We start from the raw sequence: 22,474 nt of genomic DNA on the forward strand, positions 1-22,474 counted from the left end.
ACTTCACTTGGCTGGATTAAATCTTCTCATCTTTTCTTAAAGTTCCATGAGAACCCAACCCGTGTTCATACAGGAAGTGCATAATAATTGCAGACAAACACAGGAAACAGGATGTGCTGTTATGGCACAAAGCTATTTTAACTGACCCTCTCCTTCCAACACAAGTCCAAACTGTGTCAAACTCTCCTCCTCAACACTTATGGACTATTGGACAGCACAAAAAAGGCAACAGACATTTCATTTTCCTTCCAGTCTCACAAAAACTCCAATTCAAGTTTATAATTCAAGTGATCCCTATTACTGTAGTAGTAGTTGTTTTTTTCTGCTCCTCTTCTTAGATGCTGTATTATCTTTTTCATTAGATCCAGTATTCATAGTTTTATTTTCCCCAGACGCCCACAGATCGGTTTCAGAAACATATGTACAACATGTACGCAGCATAAAAAAAGGTTTCTTCTACCGGTTTGGTGTGCCCTTCAAAAAGAACACTTGTGCATGACCCATTAAATGTGTCTTGATTTTGTTTGCTCACATTGAGGTGAGTAAGAGGAGCCAATAAACATATTTACCTCTAAAAGCTTTTGAACAGGTGCTTGTGAATCCTCCAGCTTTATCATACAATTTGTTTGCATTAGCCGAAAATGCACTGCTGCATGCTGGGCAAGACCTTTGCGTTTAATGGCTACAAAAATAAAGGCCACGATATCATACTGAAATTGCTGACATCTTGATTAATGCTGCAGTTTAGAATATACCAGACAGACGAGTTCCTTTTGTACCCATTTGTCAGCCCAGTAGTAAAAATGGGCAAGTATCAAATTCTGATCAATAAACATGTAATAATGAGTCTTTGCTTGGAGATGTTCAGCGTGGCAACCAAATAAACCACTACATGAATTATTTAGTGCAGCCACCGTCTCACATGAGCGCTAAAGAAGTCTGCTTTTTCAGACAGAAATCTAAGCTGACTTGGGGTGGACCCCAAAGAACCTTGAGGTGGTACCTAAATCCCCACACCTTTGGGTTGATGGCCCAAGGAGAGGAAAAACAATTCCAATAACTTTGTCCCAATAGAGTTCAGGAAAGTCTGCACATGCTACCTCTACCTGAAGAAAAGGACAGGAAATCTGACACCCCTGATATACAGGTAAACCTGAGCTCAGCTAGCAGATGGCCTGTGGAGGAAGCAAAAGGCCCTCAGGTGAATAGTTCATCAGCAGGATCCATCTACTACTGAGACACTCAGCAGAGTTTGCTGTATGCAGGAACACTGTCTGAACACCTCCCCAAAGAGAAGAATCATTCAGAACACCAGCAGGGAGAGCCAGGGTCAGGCAGAATTCTAAATGGCCAGCACAGGCACGCCAAGCAGGGGTTGACTGGAACACTGACTGGAGGCACCTCGTGGCACCATGGACAGTAGTGAAAGGAAGCTCAAAGAACATTCGAAAGCATAATTCTTGGACATCACAATGAAGGATGTCTAGTGGCTTCCAACTGCCACAATGACAAAGGCATGATTGTCATCATTCATTTTGTGCACAGACTTGAGGGTCCCTTCGCTATCGCCCCCTCTCACATGTTAAAAATTACTACAACTGTGACGCTTTAGCCTAAACTGATAACTTAACCTGAACTCAAAGTACACACAACCTACCAAAAGAAAGCAGTTAACAATAAAAAGAGGTGACCTTTAACAGGGTTGACAAATGTACAGGACCACACACAGGTGAGGGAGGACAGGTGTCAACAATGAGTGAAAGAGAGGAGCCACCCAGTCAGAGGAGAGATAACAAAACAGAGAGAGCTAAAGACAACACAGGGAAAGAAGAACCAAACCCAAATCAGGACAAACAGGCAGGGAACACAATAAATATTATATCTTCTCATGGCTCATGTGACGACAGGATGATTTACCTGTGCGGTTTTCACTTGATTGTTGCTGCTGTCCCTCCCAAGTGGGTCACCCGGACTGCTGCTGTCATGTGATAAGGGCCTGTAGCCAATGAGAGGCACTGCTGTAGACTCCGCCCCTGGCAGGTCGTAACCACCTGTACGTGCGCCCCGAGACAGCATGGTGCCAACTGGTACACCGGAAAACACACAAAACACAAGTGGGTGACAATTTCTTAAAAACAATCCGCTTGAGATGATTTAAGACATCAATGTCTATAATAGAGACACGTGCGATTCATTATTAGCGTTGCAAATGCGTTTTACCGGGGACTCTGACTTACTTTTCTGACATGATTTAAATAGTGAAGAAAAGCAACTTAACTTCTCTACTTCAATTCAGAAACGTGTATATTACATCGATTCAGTACACACAAAATGAAATATTTCAAGCCTTTATTTGTCTTAAATACAGAATTCAGTATCTTAAAAAAATCTAATATTGCAAAAGACCTATTTAAATATTTGTGTAAAGAAGCGCTGGCCTCCTGACAAGGATGTTCATGCACACGATCAGTTCTCGATCCAGACTCCTTTTATGTCAATAGCCGTATCAATGTGTGCACCCTGCCGGAAAGCAGGCACCACCATCCCAGTTCCCACAAAGCAAAGTTCCCTGAACCACCTGGAGGAGCCAGGGAAGAAGGTCAGGTTGCTTATGATGGCTGCAGGTCGGCACTCAAGACCTGCCGGGAGCTGAACCGGGACCTGGATTTCCCACCCCTGGTCTGTGCCTGGATGGATGGATGTCCACAAACAGAGAGGGTGGGACCACACAGGTCTCCGGCCTCAACAGCACAAGCTCCTTGGGGCTGTTAGCTGACCCCCCTCCTGTGTGTCCTGGACACTGCGTCCTCTCCCATCACACTGACATCATCCTTAAATTTACTGACAACACGACAGTGGCGGGTCTCCTCAACGGCGGTGCTGAAGCAGCACGCAGGTCCAGGAGCTCCAGACGTTTCCCCCTTGATGAACCTCAGCAACACCAAAGAGATGGTGACGGACTTCAGGAGTCCCGATCCAGATCAACAAGAGTTCCTTAAGACCTTTTGAGCTTTAGCAGAGCCCGTTAACGACTCTACTGGACAACTGTGAAGCCAGTTACAGGCATCGCTTTGGTAGTTTCCAGACCATAGTAAGCTGAAACTATCTTGCGGATCGTTTGTTTAACACAATTACTGTTTCCTGTGTCGGGTCAGGATTTGAATTGCAAACACTCCTTTGTTCTTCCATTCTTTGGTATTTAGATTGCCATGGAGATACAGATGTAAGAGGAAGGCAGTGAGGTGGCTGCGCTTTAACAAATGGTGGGAAGTTTGTGGATTCTTCTGAACGAGTAAACATGTTTGAATGATGCAGGAACTCTGTTGCCCTGTTGGAGGAGTCACAGCAGGAGGTGAAAAGCAGCAGGTGTCAGAACTCCACCAGAGTTTAGCCGTGGTGTAACCTTTGTGCCATTTGTCCCCGACAAACTGTAGGTTTGTATCTTTAGCTGATGAAATTTTGTTATGAAACTGCTCTGAAGACTGGGTTAGAGGGAAAACCTGCAGCAAAAACCAGTCCTAAACAACCAAATGACTGAATGCCCACTATTCACTGGCAACGAATGTGCGCGCACACGCACACACGCCAATTTGTAGGGGGGAATATAACTCATAACACTCATTTTCTGCCCAGTAGCTGCAGAGTGGTGCTGCGTTCATGTGACACGGACAGAAAAGCTCTAAAATATGTGGTGACCTCCAAAGACGCACGCACACACGCACAAACACACACACCTCAACGGTTGTTAAGGATCTGAGGCGTTAGAAATGTAAACACAATGTGCTGACTAAACTGTGCGGAGGAAACGCAGTCATGTTCCACTTACTGCTCTCTGGTTCCGAGGCTGAAGAAACGCAGCCCTGCCGCTGCGGAGCGACTGGATCACCGGCCGACTCCTCTGAGGAGAGTCGCACCCCGCTGTCACCAACAACAACGCCGAGGCTCCGTCATCACCCTGGCCCCTTCAGCCTCCCTCCCTCCCCCAGTATCAGTGTCAACACTCCCGCCCTCTGTGTCAGTGTCAGCAAACACTGGCCGAGTGTTCAGACTTCTGCGGCCGTTGGCTCTCTCTCTCCCCCTGCCGCTCTCTCTCTCTCTTTCTTTCTCTCTTCCTTTCTCTCTCTTCCTTTCTCTCTTCCTTTCTCTCTTCCTTTCTCTCTCGCTTTCTCTTCAGTTCCTGTAATACATTTGCATAACACGAATCCGGTGGTGGTGGTGCCTGGTGTTTGGTGGTGACGACAACGACAAACTTTATAGCTTTATTTTTTTAGATAATCTACAAACTAACTCATAGACTTTTGTTAATTATCTTTATTTGCTCATATTTCGCAGCTCTTTTTATTAGATGTGAAGTTTATTTCTTTAAACACCGGGGGTGAGCTGTCTGCCACCCTCCTGCGGATGCGAGTCCCGACAACTCAACCCCCCTGGAACCCATCTGAAGGTGGTCCCGACCCCCCTCACGTCATGGTTCGGCGGGGGCTTCGCATCTACATTTATCACCAAGAACAATCCGACCTATGACCCCGTTGCGTTCTGACACTATCCCGCAGAGAAACAACGCAACCGCTGCCCGCCCCGCACACACCAGCACGCGCAACGCGATGACGTCACGCCAGACGCACACGGACCAACGGCCGATTCTAACGGCTCCCCTGCAAGAATTGTGCTTTTCCCTTCAGCACACGGACTCTTCAAATGCCCCTCGGTTACAGCCGAACCGCGTTTAAACAGTGGTAACTTGCCAAAAAAAAAAAAAAAAAAAAAAACGCCTCACAGTTTCACCAATTCGGCTAAACAAGAAGCGTTTTGAGCGTCTTTGGAAAATTGCATTTGAATTTTATCCCTGTCAACCCCCGTCTGACCTCCTGTTATCTTTCTCCAGGCATTTACTCTCCCGTCAACTGCCTACACAACGTGCGAGCAGACACTAATAAACACTAAATAATCAGCACAGCACCTCCGGCTACAATTAGTGCGACTCTCGTCCCAACGCACAATTAAGCGTGAACGATTTTGCAGTCGTTTTTTTTTATGGATTTCCCTCTGGAGCGGATCCACAATTAAAGCTTCTGAGAAGGTTACTTATTTAATTCATTTCGGCCATCCTGATCGTTAACGTTCCACATTAGTCTAATTGATAAAGATAAGTTGGGCTTCAACTTGGAAACTTTTCTCCGCCGGGCTCTTGTGCCGGATTGATTAAAATTAATGAGGCGGATAAAGTGGGTAACTGCTCCCTGACGCTCGTCACACGACGCGCCGCTTCCGATCTGCTGGTATCGCACCTCTGCCCCTCCCTCCCCTCCCGCCCGCCCGCTGCCAGACAACATCATCGCACCTTGTCGCAAAGGATTTAGGGTCAGTTCCACCGTTTGGAAGGTGCCGTGTCCGTGGGTGCGCCACCGCTGCTGGACCTACTCCAAACGCGTCTCCTTCCCTCCGCGCATCGGTGTTTTATGTCTGCGTCATAACAAGTCGGTCGTCAGCAGGAGACAGAGATGATGGCGTCTCTAGCGATTCCGCCGCTGCTCTGAGGAAAGATGCCCCACTAGCATCAAGGTGGAAACGGGTGATAGAGGAGTCCAAGCCCTGGGGGACATGACACAGCTCAGAGGACTGACAAACTAGAGTGGAAGACGGACGGACGGTCATTCTCCGTCCGCACTGACGGCTTGACTGACAGCAGCGCCGGGCACAGACAGGCTGCGTGCACATCAGCCACTTTTGGCAAGCACGCAGGCTGCGCATCCGAGCGGGGAGTAACTGGTTCAGCGGATATTTCCAGTTCATGTCCAACCTTTTTTTTTTTTTTTTTGGAATCACCGTGACCCCGACGTAAAGGAGTTCAAGCTGGCAGGTAGCCATTACCGGGCCAGGATGTCACCGCGCTGTTTGCCTGTTTTTTTCCATTCTTAAGTCAGAGAAAAGCTACGTGCACATATGTATCCTGCGCCTCTGCTGGCCCGAGGCAGCACTAGAAGAAACGCTCGACGTGCAGCTGTCATTTTGTGCATCTTTTCATTTTGAAGGAGGCAGTAAAGTGGCTTACTGGTCTTACGGCATTGCATCATAGTGTGTGTGTTTGTGTGTTAATGTGTTGCGTGTTAATGTGCACGCACCCGATGTGTGCAGTCCTCATCTATCCTGCTTGTGTGCTCTCATCTTTGACTACAGGGTGTCACTGTTGTCTGAGAGGTGCAGGTGACATAAACCTCCCTGTCAGCAATGGCAGCAAAGTTTGCAGCCAATAAATGGAATTTTGCAGTCGCCCCACTCTGTCCTCTGTCCTCTGTCCTCAGGATGGGAAGAGTAAGCGAAGGAGACGATGTGTTGGCTCGATGGAGTGACGGACTTCTGTACCTCGGAAATGTGAAAAGAGTAAGTGAGTGCTGGGTATAAAAGGTGTGTTCCGGCCCGGGTTGTGCTGGTCCAGATTTGGAAAAACCCTCAGTTTAATTGCGCTGGTGTTTTTTTTGTTTTTTTTAGTGACCTTTTGTCTCTCTTAGGTAGATGGAGCCAAGCAATGCTGTCTGGTGAGATTTGAGGACAACTCAGAGTTCTGGGTCTTGAGAAAAGATATCCACTCATGTGAGGAATACAAACTTCTTTCCCGCCTGTTGAAAATAGAGAACGTCCTTTTGGAAGCACTTATTATGTGAACCAAAGCTCCTAAATTCAGTTTTTAATGCAGTTCTTGGTTGAAAGACATTTTCATTAACTCAGAACATGAGTTTTGAAATGTAGGGAGATGCTTTCTTTTATTGAACACCACACTGGTTTCTCAGTGAGTGGAGAACAGGAGGAACGCTGGTGTTTCTGGTGCTCAGGGGTCTGACATGAACCTGGAATATTAGAGCCTATTTAAGAGTTTATCCTCCTAATGACTCCTCGAGGAAATGAAAAGGGAAGTTATGTCCTTGTTAGGACCAATTAGAATATCTGCCCTGCAAAATGAAGCCAAAATGAGTGCAGGAGAATGCTGAAATGCTAATGTGAATCAATCTAGATAAGTTATTGCCGTATCGATATACATAAATCATACTGTTGATGAGGCATCTTCTCTTTTTCCCCGCTCTCGACCCGGCTCTCGTGGCTTCCTCCATTTCTCTCAGTTGCTGCCGGAGTGGAAGAGATCTGCTGCATTTGTGACGCTCCTCCTCTGAAAGAACCTCTCATAAACTGTCTTAAATGCCACCATGGTGAGGAAATCAGCCAGATCATGTGACCGTAGAAGATTTACATCAGCGTTTGTGCTGCTTTAGTCTATATTGTTCTTATTGACCTACCATAAAGTCCTCTACATGCCCTCGTTATGCACGAGTAATTTCCAGAACAATGTGATTTATCTACTAACTTCTGTTTATTTTAGTTGTTCTGGCTTCTGAAAGAGGACAGAGTACTCCTGTAACCACACTGCTTGAAGAGCGAGTGAGCAGGAAGTTTAACTTGTGGATGGGGATGGTTTGAATGAAGCAGCTCTGATTAAATGAATTCCAACAAATCACTTCTGGGCTTAGAGGAGAGTTACCATCATTTAGTTACTGGTGGGGTAATCAGAGGGTGGCCGGCAGGTGGTTGCGTTGTGGTCGCATCCGTTGCAAACACACATTATATTCCCACATTCCCGTTTCTGTTACAGGTTACCATCCGGAGTGTCACACGCCCACCATTGAACTGGAAAGTGACAGCGATTCATGGATATGTCGCCAGTGTGTCTTTGCGGTCTCCACCAAGGTCAGGTTGCTAATCTCTCACCTCACAGACAAAAATCCGTCTTTGCACTGCGGCCATTTTTTTTTTCTTGGTAGAAAATCTACTTTTTGGGGCAAAAGCTGAGCGGTGTTGAGTTCGATATAAGATGTCCCCCTTTGTCTCTGAGAAGTTCTAAAGAATCAACAATTATGAGGCTGATTACACTGATGGGGATGCGCAGCTGATGCCAGTGGATCTTACGCAGCTTCGTTTGTGTCGGCGGGGGCCGAGAATGCGGCCTGGCTGATTATCAGTCATGGCTCTGTCTCCAGACGTCTGCCGTCTTTGGCAGTGTTTTGAGAGACTGTCCCATCCTTCCCTCTAATGTCTCCTGTCTCCTCAGCTGCACTGACATGACACTAATCTGCGGAGCGAGCAGCCGGTCAAGTTATTTCCTCTAAATGTTGTTTCTTCAGAGAGGTGGGGCCCTCAAACGGGGACGCTTTGCACAACTTATGCAATTTATGAAACTCCGGCTCCCCTACCAGCTGTCCTCGTTGGACTGGGATCCGCAGCATCTCACCAATCAGCAGCAGTGTTACTGTTACTGCGCCGGACCCGGAGAGTGAGTCACACTTCACCTACAGATCATCGTCTCTCTGCTTATCTGCATGTTTTTACTGATCTTCTCTGCTTCAAACGCTCACTCTGAGGGTAAAAATGCTTGGGAGTGAGGAAGCACAAATGCTAAACTGATTGATTGAAAACTGGAAAATTTAAAGAGCCTGAAAAAGAGAAGACCAGGCTTTATGTTTCATCAGAGTTGTGTTTAAATTCATCGAGGACCCCTCAGGATTTTCCAACTGCCGCAACTGCCTGAAACCTTCACTAGTTTTCTGAAAGTCGTGGTGAAATTTGCAAATGTTATGACTTTTCAGAAGTGATCCTGCATAAAATACCACCCCTATTTCCATTGTTTTAGGATCCTGCACTTGGCAATGACCAGGTTTCCAACATTTCTTTTGCTTTTGGTGTTAAGGTTTGACTTTAATGTGAAGGTGTTGCATCAGAACAGGGGAAATGCTGTGGGAAAAGCTGTAGCAGTAAAAAACTAGTTTTCCAAAATATATAAGAAGGCGCACAACAGTTTACCGCCACTTTTGTGAAACTCATCAGGAAACCGACTTGCACAATCTTCAGCAGCATGATTAGCCGGCAAATGTGAGGCATGTCTCTGTTTCTTTGGTGCTGGGTACAAAGAAGTTGATGTCCATTACGGTCCATGAAGGCCTCATAAAAGCCACTTCGAAGGCACAACCCATACGACAGCTGCCTCTTTCAGCCTCCGGTTGCCGTTCATTCATGTATGGATACGAACTGGTCCGATGGCGGCTGGCAGACACGTCATTCGTTCACGTATTGGTCGTTTCTCTCCATGTTGGGCTGCAGGTGGAACCTGAAGATGCTGCAGTGTGCCAGCTGTGGCCAGTGGTTCCACGAGGCCTGCACTCAGTGTCTAACTAAGCCGCTGCTGTACGGAGACAGGTGTGTAAAAATGTCCTGGCAATGATACATTTACACAAATCCCCCTGGAACAGGGTGAATCCACAAACAGACGTATCCATATATTTAGTAATGATCTGTAAGATGCAAAGTGAACATCACATTGTTGTGAATTATCAAGAAATCAATTGAAATTTGATTGATAGAAGAATAAAGAATCTGTCTATTAATGAATCTGATATCTGTAATTGATAAATCACAAAAAGAGACTTGATTTCTCCTAGATTTCTGACAATTCTGTTGGATGAAGAGGCCTTGACAGCATCTCTTCCCTGAGAATTGTCCTGATTAGAACAACTGACATAAAGTGCTTCCCTCCATTATGCTGTCGTTGCCATACCAACTGGGTTCCAGAGCCACCATAATGGCCGATAATGCTGAACCTGTTGCAAGTATGAAATTAAAATTAAACTGGCATTCAGGGAGTGTCTGCAACATTAACTGGGCAGGTAACCTTGGCTGAGCCTGCTCCTCACCTTTGCCCATGACCTTCAGTCAACCTTCACCCACCTCAACAGCCATGGTCTGATGAAACAAATGTCTAGTAAGAAAGAAAATACAGCGTTTACAGTGTATGTGGCAAATACACTGCTAAAAAAGAAATAAATAATCACCATTGTGTCATATTAGCATATCCAATTAGGAAGTAACAGTCAAATGGGACAGACAACAAGTGGAAAGGATGGAGCAAGGTGACCGCCACTGTGGAATGGTCAAACTCTTTCCCTCTCTGCATCCTTCTGGCCTATTCCAGCCCAGTATCTATAGCAGGCCAGTAGACGAGGAACGGTAGGACCATGAGTGCAGCTTTCTTCCCAAACTGTTCGCCACTGTTCTCTTCACATGTGAGAGCTGGTCTGGAAACAGCGTGGAGAACCTTCTCCTGCCTGCAGCATGTTCCAGCATGGCCAGTTTGGTGGTGGGTTGATGGTAGCTGTAGGAGACATCCCTGGAAGGCTGCACAGACCCCCATGTGCTGGAGGGAATCTATTGTCATACTGCTGCCGCGGGCTCTGCCTGACAATGCTCAGCTTCCTACGCCTGGAGTGTGTCAGCAGGTCCTGGCTGATGAGTGTTGGTGCATCCACCACTGTCACACTGCACCACAGACTGTCCACCATCTGACTGATTCCTCAGGAACTCTAAATCTACTCCTCAGTGGGTGATTTGGGTTCCTACCAATCCAAAATTCTTAGATTATTTTGTGCCCACCAAATGATATTAGCGACCTGGAGTAGTTAATTCTGGGGTGTGTGATTTCTTTTATAACACTATATTGCGATATGTTTAATAATCCTGTTTTTTGTTTGTTTTTGCTGTGTATCTGTAGGTTTTATCAGTTCCAGTGTTCCGTATGTACAAAGGGAGCAGAGACCATCCAAAGACTACCAATGAACTGGTGATGTTTGACACCCTTTGGCGATACAGCCATTGCTCTGATTCTAGACTGTAGTAGTATGTTGAAAGGTTTACCCTTCAAAAGTGCCTCAAACCTCATTAGAAAATAATCTTTTTATTCCCGCCTATGATTTGGGATTTGGTGCCGCAACAAAGAGGCTTTACCCTCATTTTTGGGGTTTTCTTGTTGTTGTCTTCATTCGCTTCAATCAACATCACAGCACTTAAAAATATTATTACAGCCTATAGATCAAAATATATTTATTGAAACAAAGCTTAAGAATATCAGAGAATATTCTGAAAGAAAATGAAGCTGCCTGCAAATGTTTTACTTGTGCATTCCTTTTATTCTTGATATATATTTCTTTTATTCTTAATATACACTCTTTTCTTTTTGGAATGCAGGGTGGATTTGGCTCATTTAGTACTCTACCATCTCTCGCTATGCTGCAAAAGAAAGTACTTTGATTTTGACCATGAAATCCTGTCCTTCACCAATGAGAACTGGGAGTCGTTGCTCTTGGGCGTGGTATTGCCATTTCCTTCTCTAAGAACCATAATGAAAGGATTTAAATGTTGCCAATGCTTAAATGTCCATCATATTTTACATTTCTAACTCGCTAGAAAAATCTATTTATCTATCTATTCACTATTTCTATTTCTATCTATTCACTGGCTTTTTTAGCAAATCATTTATATTACTCACGTATATTCACATTTAACCCTTCATGATAAACTATTTAGAAAAGAAATAGTATAAATAACAAGTGCTATCTTAACACACATGCCAACCATTTATGTGTAGTTAGTAAACCATGAAATGATCCTGAAACTGTCAGCAGTCAATATATATATATATATATATGATTTCTGTTAATATGACTTGTTCAGGATTATTTGATGATTGACATGTATATTAATGATTTATAAAGGATAAGTTCATCGTTAACAAAAGGTTAGAAATGATGTGTGAACATTGTTAAAAAGCAATGCTAAACATTTGGATTTACGTCGCTAATCTAAAGATGCTACATAAACAAGAGCCTCTTCTCTTTTAATGACGTCACCTTTTTGCTCTTCAGCTGGTAAACGCAGCTTTGATTCTTTCATCCCTTTGTCCTTCAGCTCTCTGACACGCCAAACCAGGACCGCAGTCACAATCTCCTCAACGCTCTGAACTCCCACAAGGACAGGTAGCTTATTAAATATGAAGAACATCGCACACACCTTCATGACTGGGTGATGTGTGATGCCACATGAATGGTTGGTTTTCTCAAGGTGAGAGAGACAGAGTCATTTTGCCAATGGGTGAAAAATAAGGAAACAAGTGAAGCGAAGACACTTCGTAAAAATAAAACATAAGAAGGTGACAATGCCACAGATATGACAAATAGACTCTTTGATATAAGTTTCCTTTGATGTTTGTGCAGTGTTCTATCAAAAATATAAGGTTGAGGTTTAAATGTCAAAAAGGAATTGTCCGATGTTGAATATTTGATCGGCTAATTTATTAAAAAAGGGCAAATTCTAATTCAATTCAATTGCAATTCAATTCTCAAGCCAGAATCCAAGTAACCAAACACCCAATCTATCATCTCAGGTTCGTCTCTGGGAAGGAAATCAAGAAGAAGAAGTGTCTTTTCGGCCTTTTGGTCCGAGCTCCACCTCCGCTGACATCTGATTCCACCCCGCTCATCACAGACCCACCTACTAATATAACTCACAAGAGATGGTAAGTGAGGACGGTCACGCTGCATTTCATTCAGTAGCTTATAGTAGCTTGTGTGTGTGTGTGTGTGTGTGTGTGTGTGTGTGTATATTTCCCCATTTTGTGTTGATGGGTTAATTTAACCAACATTTTAATCAGAAGCAGCTTTTTATACTCACTATATAATGAAGCACAAATGGAATTTAGCAGTTATGGATCTTTATCTTTATCTTTAAGGACTTCATTATTATTATTTTAGTGTACTGAAGTTGTCCAGTAGAGGTCCCTGTTATACTTGAAAATAAAGCTCGGAAGATTTAAGCCGTTGACTCCGCAAAAAAAATCAAACGTCACTAATCTCTTATTAATGCTATATAATTTTCATGGGGTCAAAAGGAGTTGGGGAGGGTTAACAGATTGTATTAATGTGTGTGTGTGTGTGTGTGTGTGTGTGTGTGTGTGTGTGTGTGCGTGTGTGGGTGTGTGTGTGTGCGTGTGTGTGTGTGTTCAGCCCCTTGTCACTTCCCACTCAGGCTCGAGTAGGAGGGCGAGAATCCCGTAAATCAAAGCGACACATCATGGAGACGCAGGTCAGTGTCTTTGTTTACTGACACATGTTTTCTTTATTTTAACCGCTTTTCATTTTATTCTAAGAGCTCTCGGGGCTCTCACGCAAATTTTTATTTCACACTGGCGATCAGTTCGTTAGTTGTTGATGACGTTCAGTGTTTTTTTTTTTGTTTTTTTTATTCTCCCCGTCTCAGGTAAGACTCAAGGTCACAGCAGAAATGTGCAGTTTAAAACATGGAATTGAAATGCGTCCATCTGCAGTTTAACACCACCTGCCCACTCAAACCACCCCCCCCCCCCCCCACACACACACACACACACACACTGGATCCCGCAGCATCACATATGGAACTTGCTATTGTCATTCTTTTTACAAAGGCTTCAGATGCAAAAAACCTGGCTCATCATTTCTCTCTGGTATGTGTAAGCATCTTTTGTCCCCCCCCCCCCCCCCCCCCCCCCCACCTCTGCAGCTCAGCAGTGCAGCACTGACAAAGATCACCCAGTTAAAAGCACCGAGATTGAGCGTCGCTGCTACTTTTTATTCTTTTTTCCCTGTTCCTGGTGGCGGCTCCTGTGTCTGACCAGCACCTGTTCAGGTGGTTATCTCAGGGGTTTTTTTTGTATTTTTGTATAGTCCCTCATTAATGTGGTGCCCTTTTAAAAACGTTAGAGTGAGGAACTTCTCTGCTGCCTCACAAACACTCTCTCCAGTGAAAGACACACCTCTACTGGCTCACCTCAGGGTTGTGTCCTCTCAGCGCTGCTCTGACTGCAGATCCACACAAGCCCATTCCTACCTGGTGGAATATGCTGACGATGCAGTCCTCCTCTCACAGACCAGACCTCCAGGAATCTGTGGACTGGCGTGACAGCTCGTGTCTGGAGCTGAATCTCAAAGAGATGATGTTGAATTTGCCAACAAGTAGAGGCAGCACCAGTTTTCACCATAATCCATGGAGAACTTGTTGGTCTTGTTGAGCACGATGGAAGAACGTAAGCGCATCCTCCTACTCCTTCATGGAGAATATCTTCTCCAGAACCTGCTGGTTCCACATCACCCTTCAGAACAGACTCACATGCTCACCACCTGCTCTGAAGTCCTTGAAATACCTCGCAAAACTCTTGCGTAAGAACCTTTTACATGTAGTCTGGACCACTCGAGGCTCCTCGGACCTTCTCCTCCCAGCGTGTGATTGGCTCCCGTCACTGCCTGCAGGACACAGAGGAGAACCCTCCCTTTGTGCCCGGAGCCTTCAGCATCAACACACACACACACACGCACACACACTCATACACACTTCGGCTTTTACTGTAAACTCTTTGATGTCCATGGTCATTGCCATCTTGCACTTGGCACATTATACCATGTTTATGTTTATTTGTGAGTACAGTGCAATTTTATCCTATATTTGTTTTATTTAAGTCTTACAGCCTGTGTCTTGATTGCTGCTCCAGTTTGTTTTATTTCTTTTGCCAGTGTTGCACTGCTGTACGCGCTTTTAATTGCCCCTCCGGGAAAAAAATAAAGTTTTTGGCATTGAATTCAATTGAATCAAATAGTCTCCCACACTAATATCAAAGCTTCCGAAGGGAAAGATAATGCCTGAAATTAATTAATGCCGTTAAGGATCATTTATTCACCTTCACTGCTAAATTGCCAATCACACGCCCTATTTGTTCTGTAGAGTACAAAGGAGCACTCATGTTGTGTTCAAGCTCTTTTTTTTAATGGTCACACAGAATGCACAGACGAAAGTGACCAGAGATTAAACAAACGTATCTAGTAGAGGACAGCTGCATGTCGTGTTGTGGCATCCAATAAAACCAGAGTTCTGCAGTGTTGTGACTTATGAGGTGGAGTAACACTCCCAAATTCCAAAGTTCTGAGTTTGGGCCAAGACCAAGTAGAAAGATGGAGTAGAAGAACCGAGTATCACAGAGCTAAGGGCGCTTCATCCATAAGCTTTTCTCTGTATGTTCTCCTGTGTTGAGGCATGTCCACCCCAAGACGCTGCAAACCCCACTGAACTGATGCAATGTTGCCATGGCTACGTGAGAGGGGCTTGCTTTTTCAAATCCAGGAAGACAGAAGAGGAGCTTAGTTTAAAGTAGGAAGTTGATGTACTATCAGATTACTGATGCGCTAGTATGTACAAACACGCACCCACACCCACACACACACTATCATGTACAATGTATGTGCTCTGTCCACAGTTTTCCACAGAAGAGGATGTATTCAGTGTGCCACAACACGTACAGTGGAAATACAGCATGTCCCAAGGCTCTTTGTGACTACGGCAGGTACATATACATACACTAAGAATACTTTCATAGACGGAAGTGTTCATGGTTAAGTTTGAACGACAACAAAACAGTGAATGAACAGGACAGACGGTTAAACCCAAGCTCTAGTTGGCCTGGCCACCCTTTGCCTTCAAAACAGCCTCAGTTCTTTGAGGCAGACAGTTTGTGAAGGATCTTCCCAACAAGGTTGTTCTCAACATCGTGGAGAACCAACCGCAGGTCTTCTGTGGCTGCAGGTCCTCCTGGAATCCTTCTGCCTCTTCGTGTAATCCCAGAGAGGTTCCACAGTGCTGAGATCCGGGATCTGTCCCACCCACAGATACGTTCGGGGTGACTGTCCTGCTGCAGCATGCATTTTGGGCCCTGCTACACTCCTCCCTGATGGTATTGCATAAGTTATTTAGCCCCGAACTTGGGAGGAGATCTCCACTGTGCTTCACTGTTGTCTGCAGGCCCTCATGACTCTTTGGCAGACAACCTTCCTTCAGCTGCAGACCCGTCCGCTCAGAGCACCTGTCGCCAATGTTGTGCAACCCAGTTCCCCATATGTTTTCACACATATTTTACTGCCTTGGCCTTGTTTTAATATCAGAGGCTTTCTTGCTGCTGGTTTCCACCAGTGCAGATCTGATCACACTGTTAGACACCTTCTGATGTTGAAAGCAAGGAAGCCTGATGTGTTTTTCATCTGCTGTACGCTGAGTTGAAGTAAGTTTTCTGGGGTGACCGCTGCAGCTGCGATCCTCAGCATTGCCCGTTTTTTGACGCTTCTTCAGAAAACCTTGATCAGCACCTCTTGAAAGCCCACTGTGAATGAACTCTTCATCTTGGAGAGACCTTGCTGAGATGGCAGAACTGACTTAAGTCTTGCTGCTGTGCTGTTTTCAGTAAATGTCTCCAGTCACAGCAGCAGTCAAGTTTAAAACCAGCCAATTTTTAAGCTAACAGCTAAAAGCAGATCATTAAAAACCCATCTAAAATATCTGCCACTGATTAAAACAATTCTTTGACACAAGAAGACAGTTTATGGGGTCAGGGTACTTTCTTTAACCCTGCACCACTAACATGCTAGTTAGTAAACCCGTCATCACAGATCGCCCACTGTAAGTGAAGCAGAATTAAAAACATCATATCAGCCTAAGACAACTTCATAACATTAACGCACAGTTAAGCACATTAGACACCTCAGAGCACAATAAATAACTAAAAAGAATAAGAACAGAGATGGCAGATAAAAGGAGAGTTTGGGTTTGAGCTTGACGGTGAGGGACGTATACCCGGATGACTTGTTGGAGGTGAGGATGGACTCAAAGGCCGTGCGATAAACCAGGGTCAGAAGGTTCCTGCTGATATTGAAGCTCCTCGGTCTTGCCGCCGGTGAGCTGCGTAAATGATGGACAGACGTCTCGGCCCTGGGATATCTGAAGGATTCAAGCTCATCTGTCCCTGGATACTGAGCAGTTGGAGGAGACATGACGCTGTTGTTGCACCTACAGCCCACCTCTCTAGTATTTATGGTGCCAGGTTCTCACAGTTGTTGCTGTTTGGACCAGGTTGTTGGCTGCCTGCTGGTATTGGGACAGAACATCAGTGGCAGCCATGTGGAGCACCAGGACCATGTCATCTCCACATGTTCCTTCCCTGCAGCAAGAGATGTTATCAGTGTGGAAGATGAGCCCCACATTTGATAATGGTCGTTCATCTGGAATGTGATTTGGATGTTCCATTTATTTATTTTCTCATTCAGCCAGAGTAACAGGGTGTGGCACAAGCTTTGGTTTGTCACGTGAATTTTTCTTTTTTCATGCAGCATCGCTTGGATCTGCTTTTACATTGTCGCAACACGAATTCACGCGATTCTGTGTCGCATGTCCGTTCGATTTACAGAAACTCTTCGCTTTAGCGTTTGTTGCAGTTGCTGACAACCTAGCCCCAGAAAGTTCTCTGGGAAATTCCATTGAAGATAACCACAATGAGGAGACAAATTCCTATTTTGATGCTGTGGGAAGATGGAAGCTGAAGGACATATTGTGTTAAAATGGTTCAGGCTGTTAACAGGAATTATTGACATTGCATTTATGGTGGCTTTCATTTGAAATGTGTCATAACTCTTCCTACTCTGTGTCTCCCTAGCATGGAGGAAACCTACAGATTACCACCACCTTTCTTGGAATTCCCATTGAATTCCAATGCAAACCAGCACCACCACCTCCACCAGCATTGCCACAGCCACCAACGTAACCAGCAACCTCTGTCCTGGCAGCAGCAGATGGAGCCCTTCATCCTCTGTGATCTCAGTCCCTACCAGGCCGGTACAGGCAGAGAAGGAGGCGAAGCCGGGGGAGGCTCCGGAACCGAAGTGGAAGCGGGGGACAGGATGGTCACCAGAAGCTGGGCGGGGGGGGAGGCGGTCAGGATCCTGGCGAGACGCGTCACACCAGAAGGGAAAGTGCAGTACCTGGTTGAGTGGGAGAACGTAAGTTTGTATTAATGCAGAGACGCACTGACTGCAGCTCGGTTGTTACACCTGGATCCAGGTGGCTCCCATTTAATCACCTCCGTTCTAAATATGGCTCAGTACTCGTTGCTTGTGTATATTCTTTAACAGTGTCGACTTTGGACTAAATATTTTATCATATTTTACAGTGAAAATATTTAAACCTCCTAATAATTTGCAAATTTTGACGCCCTCTCCACTACAATGACTTAGTTGGTATTTAGCGTAACTTAATATCTATTTATTTTGCGTTGTTTTTTACACGTGATGCAGGTTCTCGTAAAGAATACATTGGTTTTTGAACCAGAATTATGTGTTCTTGAAGCAATAGTTCATCATTGTGGAAAAACTCATCTTTTGCTTTGTCATCATGGGTTAAATGATGAGACTACCACTGAAATACCACGGAAATACCACAAATACCACGATACCTTAACATGGTAGAGGGGTAAAGGTGGCCTGATGATCGTTGTCCCGGGCAACACTTGTCCAGGGTAGACAGTCGTCAGACACCAAGGTTCCCAGTCAAAAACCATGGATCCAAGTCAGAAACCATGGTTCCCAGTCAGACACCATGTTTCCCAGTCAGACACCAAGGTTCCCAGTCAGACACCATGTTTCCCAGTCAGACACCATGGCTCCCAGTCAGACACCATGTTTCCCAGTCAGACACCATGGTTCCCAGTCAGACACCATGTTTCCCAGTCAGACACCATGGTTCCCAGTCAGACACCATGTTTCCCAGTCAGACACCATGGTTCCCAGTCAGACACCATGTTTCCCAGTCAGACACCATGGCTCCCAGTCAGACACCATGGTTCCCAGTCAGACACCATGGTTCCCAGTCAGACACCATGTTTCCCAGTCAGACTCCATGGCTCCCAGTCAGACACCATGTTTCCCAGTCAGACACCATGGCTCCCAGTCAGACACCATGGCTCCCAGTCAGAAACCATGGCTCCCAGTCAGACACCATGGTTCCCAGTCAGACACCATGGCTCCCAGTCAGACACCATGGTTCCCAGTCAGACACCATGGTTCCCAGTCAGACACCATGTTTCCCAGTCAGACACCATGGCTCCCAGTCAGACACCATGTTTCCCAGTCAGACACCATGGCTCCCAGTCAGACACCATGGCTCCCAGTCAGACACCATGGCTCCCAGTCAGACACCATGGCTCCCAGTCAGAAAACAGGCCCAGCAGATCAATTGTGGAAAGCAATTCCCTGTTTGTAGAGATAAACTGATGGACCTTAACCCGGTGCTGTGAGGAGCTCTAAAACCTAAGGAAAACATCTCAGACAGACTCTTCCTCCAGTATCTGCATCAACACCACCTTCTCAAGAAATGTGGAGATCATGGGAAGTTTGGATATTGGCCTTAACTAAGAGATGTGGATCAACTGTAGGTTTTCTAAGCAGCAATCTGGTTCCTCCAACCTTCAGATCCAGGAGTAACCTGTCGCCAAAGAAACCTGGCATAGAACAGATCTGCCAATCAGAAGGAGAATATCCCTGATTAAGCCAGTCGGCATGGCCAGATTGATTATCTCTGTTCTGTTGGTGAAGAATCATCAAGTCCCTACTGAGAGCAGAAGATGTTTGTGGGTCCACCACAACTCTTGGGCGGTCTGGTTGCAATGCTGAGTAGAACCCTGGGGGTGTTTGTGTTTTCTGGATTAGAGAGGAATTACAGGCAGCTCTAGTCTTCAGAGGACCTTTTTATCAGCTGTCCTTCAGGGTAGATGGTAACCTTCTATCCTGGAAGAACACCTCTGCCTTTCTAATCTTAGTGCTTTCTGCTTGAGGGCCCTAATGTGCGAACATACCGAGGAGCGGATCTCCTCTGTTTTCCTACCACCTTTCTCCAGGTGGGGGAGAGTATTAAGGGTTTAACGAGAGAGTGGACCTCAGCAGGGCGGAGATTAGAACGGCTGTTCCCAGTACAAACACACGGTTTGATAAAGGCTTTTTCCCATCTGCTGTAGTAAAACTGATTTAACACAAGGAAGAATCCCCAGTTACACCTTTAAATGTTGAGAAAGGTTGATCAGATGGGAGCCGGTTCTGAACCAACAGTGACACGTGTTTATCTTCAGCACCAGAGGTGAGAACCAGACTGAAGAACCATCTGACTGTGATACAGGCGGGCTTCAATAAAGTCACCTTCAGCAGATAAAGTCAGACAGAAGCCGTGAATGTGAACCAGCGGGGGGGGGCCGACACGCAACCACAAACAGAACCGGCCAAAATCCTGATTCCATCAGACTTTATTACGTATATGATAGAACTTCAGTTTCAGGCTGCGGTACTTCAATAACTTCCCTAAAGTCCAGGGTGAAGTTTCCACCTGTACAGACTGGCAACACACATCTGGAGGTTTTTGTATTTTCCTCTTCTGTCTTATATTAATAAGAGGTTAATGAGAACATTATTATTAGGTTCCTCATGAAGGTACAACCTTTACAGTCCAATGACTCTGTGTGTTAGAAGTAGGAGCCACAGGAGGGTCTTTGTTTTATAGCTACAACTATCTACGATATCTACAACAGGTTTATATGATCAAATACCTTTATTTATGATGTTTTTAATGTGATTACATAGTGCCTATATAGGTGAGGACCTGACCGAGTCAACCAGACAGTAAAAGCGGGTCTATGTCATGAGGACCTCTCGGGCAGATTAGTGACTTTATTGTACATTCCAAACCAACAGAGATGTGGGCATCAGTGCGACTGAAAGGTTGGAGGGGTGGTTACTCTTCTTCTGGATATGATTTAGTCATTACCTACATCTGACCACAGGGACAATCATGTGGGAGTCTTTGTCCACAACACAAATACGGGACGGCAGTTTGGATTTGGCAGGACTGACCTGGTCTTTCTCCAGCCTCCTCGGTGGCTCATTCAGAAGGCTTGTGGTTTCTCGAGGACGGTGATGAGTGTGTGTGTGTGTGTGTGTGTGTGTGTGTGTGTGTGTGTTTTCTATGATGTCTTTTCATGGTTCGTGCCCTCAGTAAAGTTCAAAACACATATGGAGGAAAACAAAGTATTTGGTTTATTTAGGAAGAAAGGTTTTTATAGAAGTCATATTTAAGTCTAATATGATGTTTTCCCTTTTATTTTTATTATGTTTATGCAGCAGTACTTTCAGTTATAACCTGATGACATTTAGGAATAAAGATTCCCTGTATACGGCACATTTTTATCTTTGCTACGGTCTTTTATTGAAGATGTTCTGACATTCGTATCCTCTGTTTTTGCCAACAATTTTGTTGTATTTTGTGCTCAGAGCTCCATCTTTACCTAACGTTGCTTAAGTTTTCAGTGTTTATGTAGGTTGGTGGAAAAGTGCTACGTCAAATAATTATTTATTAATTATTTTGATTGGAGGGATGTCTAAGTATGCTTGGTGTGGTTCCTGCTCTAAAAAGTGTCATATTCGTGTTTGTACCTTCATTTTGTTTATTTTTTTGCCAATAAATTCCAGGTAATAAATTACAGGTACAGATCAATTTGTATGTTGGAACTTTACGTTTACATGTGTAACTTATTAAAAGTCTTTTATAACTCATCCAAAAATTGTATTTTAATAAATTATGGTTTTGGTAAGTTAAACTTGTCCATGACATGAGTAATTGCCTGTAAAGTTAGGTTTTTGCATATGCAGCAGCCAATAATGTAAGGATTTTGGTCATTTTAAATAAAAAAATTCCCCATAAATGTCACAACTTTTTAAACGCCAACAGAGTATTATATTAGCAGGCCTTTAGTGTCATATTGGTTGCTGCAACTTCTGTTATATAACGAGCAAGTTTACATGCACAAAGTTGGTTGTGCATTTAAGTTGCTTTAGAAGAAGCGTCTGATGCTGAGGATGAATTCTATATCATATGGACTTCCTTTAGGTGGTTCTATTTACCATTGTAAGCATGTTACATGGTTTCTTTGTGTTTCCTGACAGACAGAACCTGTTGGTGGAGAAGAGTATTTACCACCAGACAGGGTGGTGTAAGAAAAAGTGCCTCTAATAAGATACCATGAAATACCCTCGTTTAGGCAAAATGGATTTATGACCACAAACTGAGCCAACAAAGCCGAGCTAATGGGGCCCAACAGGAAGTAATGTTACTTGTGCAGTTTTAAACTAAAGCAGTTAGTTGTTTTTTGGTTTATTTTTTGTTGTTTTACAGTTATTTGTACCTTTACTGCAAAAGACAGGAAGTAAAGTACACAAATAATATGTATAATAGTTAGTAAAAAATGTGTTTTCTCTTATTCTTCAACAGAGCCTACAAGTCTATTGTACCTGAGACGCATCAGTTGTCAAGAACTTATTTTAAACATTATTAAACATTTTACTTTTTAACCAGACAAAACGTGTTGAATGAACATATGTAGAATACATTTTTGTTCCTTTTGAAGTGGACCCAACATAAATGAATATGACTGAGATGTCCAATTCCATTAGTGGTCTAAATGCCCACTAAAGCTTGACTGCTGCTGCCAACGACCTGTCAATTTTGTGCACGTTGATTTGAATGATTTTGAAGGTGAGTCATAAACAGAGAAGCGGTAAAACAAAAGCTTGCTCTAAATTCAGTGGTGCTGTATGAAATTACTGGTGACCCAAGGCAAATGTGGCCCGCCATCATTCTGAAGTTGTTGGGTTTTTTTTGTGGAGTTATGAGCAAAAATTGTTTTTGGTAATTTAGAATTAGATTCTCCCTGCTGCAT

General features: G+C 44.5%; 2 protein-coding genes across 4 annotated transcripts in view; one reads left to right on the forward strand and one right to left on the reverse strand.

Annotated features, from left to right (window-relative positions):
* The window catches only part of rgl2 (ral guanine nucleotide dissociation stimulator-like 2), a 16,682-nt gene extending 12,656 nt beyond the window's left edge, over positions 1-4,026 (reverse strand). The window contains exons 1-2 of one of the 2 annotated variants that reach the window (XM_029839499.1): positions 3,827-4,026; positions 1,918-2,084 (exon numbers count right to left, since the gene is read on the reverse strand). In XM_029839499.1, the coding sequence (XP_029695359.1) occupies positions 1,918-2,076 (159 nt within the window). In that variant the 5' untranslated portion in view covers positions 2,077-2,084; positions 3,827-4,026. The remainder of the gene's footprint in view (positions 1-1,917; positions 2,085-3,826) is intronic. The other variant, XM_011605086.2, reaches the window with a different exon arrangement.
* Positions 1-21,446, forward strand: part of phf1 (PHD finger protein 1) — a 27,846-nt gene extending 6,400 nt beyond the window's left edge. Inside the window, exons 1-16 of one of the 2 annotated variants that reach the window (XM_029839501.1) lie at positions 5,314-5,860; positions 6,303-6,381; positions 6,510-6,591; positions 7,116-7,202; positions 7,643-7,737; positions 8,172-8,320; positions 9,145-9,240; positions 10,589-10,657; positions 11,062-11,185; positions 11,782-11,849; positions 12,257-12,388; positions 12,876-12,954; positions 14,930-15,045; positions 15,152-15,238; positions 17,375-17,717; positions 20,543-21,446. In XM_029839501.1, coding sequence (XP_029695361.1) covers positions 6,304-6,381; positions 6,510-6,591; positions 7,116-7,202; positions 7,643-7,737; positions 8,172-8,320; positions 9,145-9,240; positions 10,589-10,657; positions 11,062-11,185; positions 11,782-11,849; positions 12,257-12,388; positions 12,876-12,954; positions 14,930-15,045; positions 15,152-15,238; positions 17,375-17,717; positions 20,543-20,611 — 1,674 coding nt within the window. In that variant the 5' untranslated portion in view covers positions 5,314-5,860; position 6,303 and the 3' untranslated portion in view covers positions 20,612-21,446. Of the gene's footprint in view, positions 1-5,313; positions 5,861-6,302; positions 6,382-6,509; positions 6,592-7,115; positions 7,203-7,642; positions 7,738-8,171; positions 8,321-9,144; positions 9,241-10,588; positions 10,658-11,061; positions 11,186-11,781; positions 11,850-12,256; positions 12,389-12,875; positions 12,955-14,929; positions 15,046-15,151; positions 15,239-17,374; positions 17,718-20,542 lie in introns of those variants that run through there. The other variant, XM_029839502.1, reaches the window with a different exon arrangement.
* The last annotated feature ends 1,028 nt before the right edge of the window (positions 21,447-22,474 follow it).

The sequence above is a fragment of the Takifugu rubripes genome, chromosome 7, assembly GCF_901000725.2.
Source record: "Takifugu rubripes chromosome 7, fTakRub1.2, whole genome shotgun sequence".
NCBI classification, from domain to species: domain Eukaryota; kingdom Metazoa; phylum Chordata; class Actinopteri; order Tetraodontiformes; family Tetraodontidae; genus Takifugu; species Takifugu rubripes.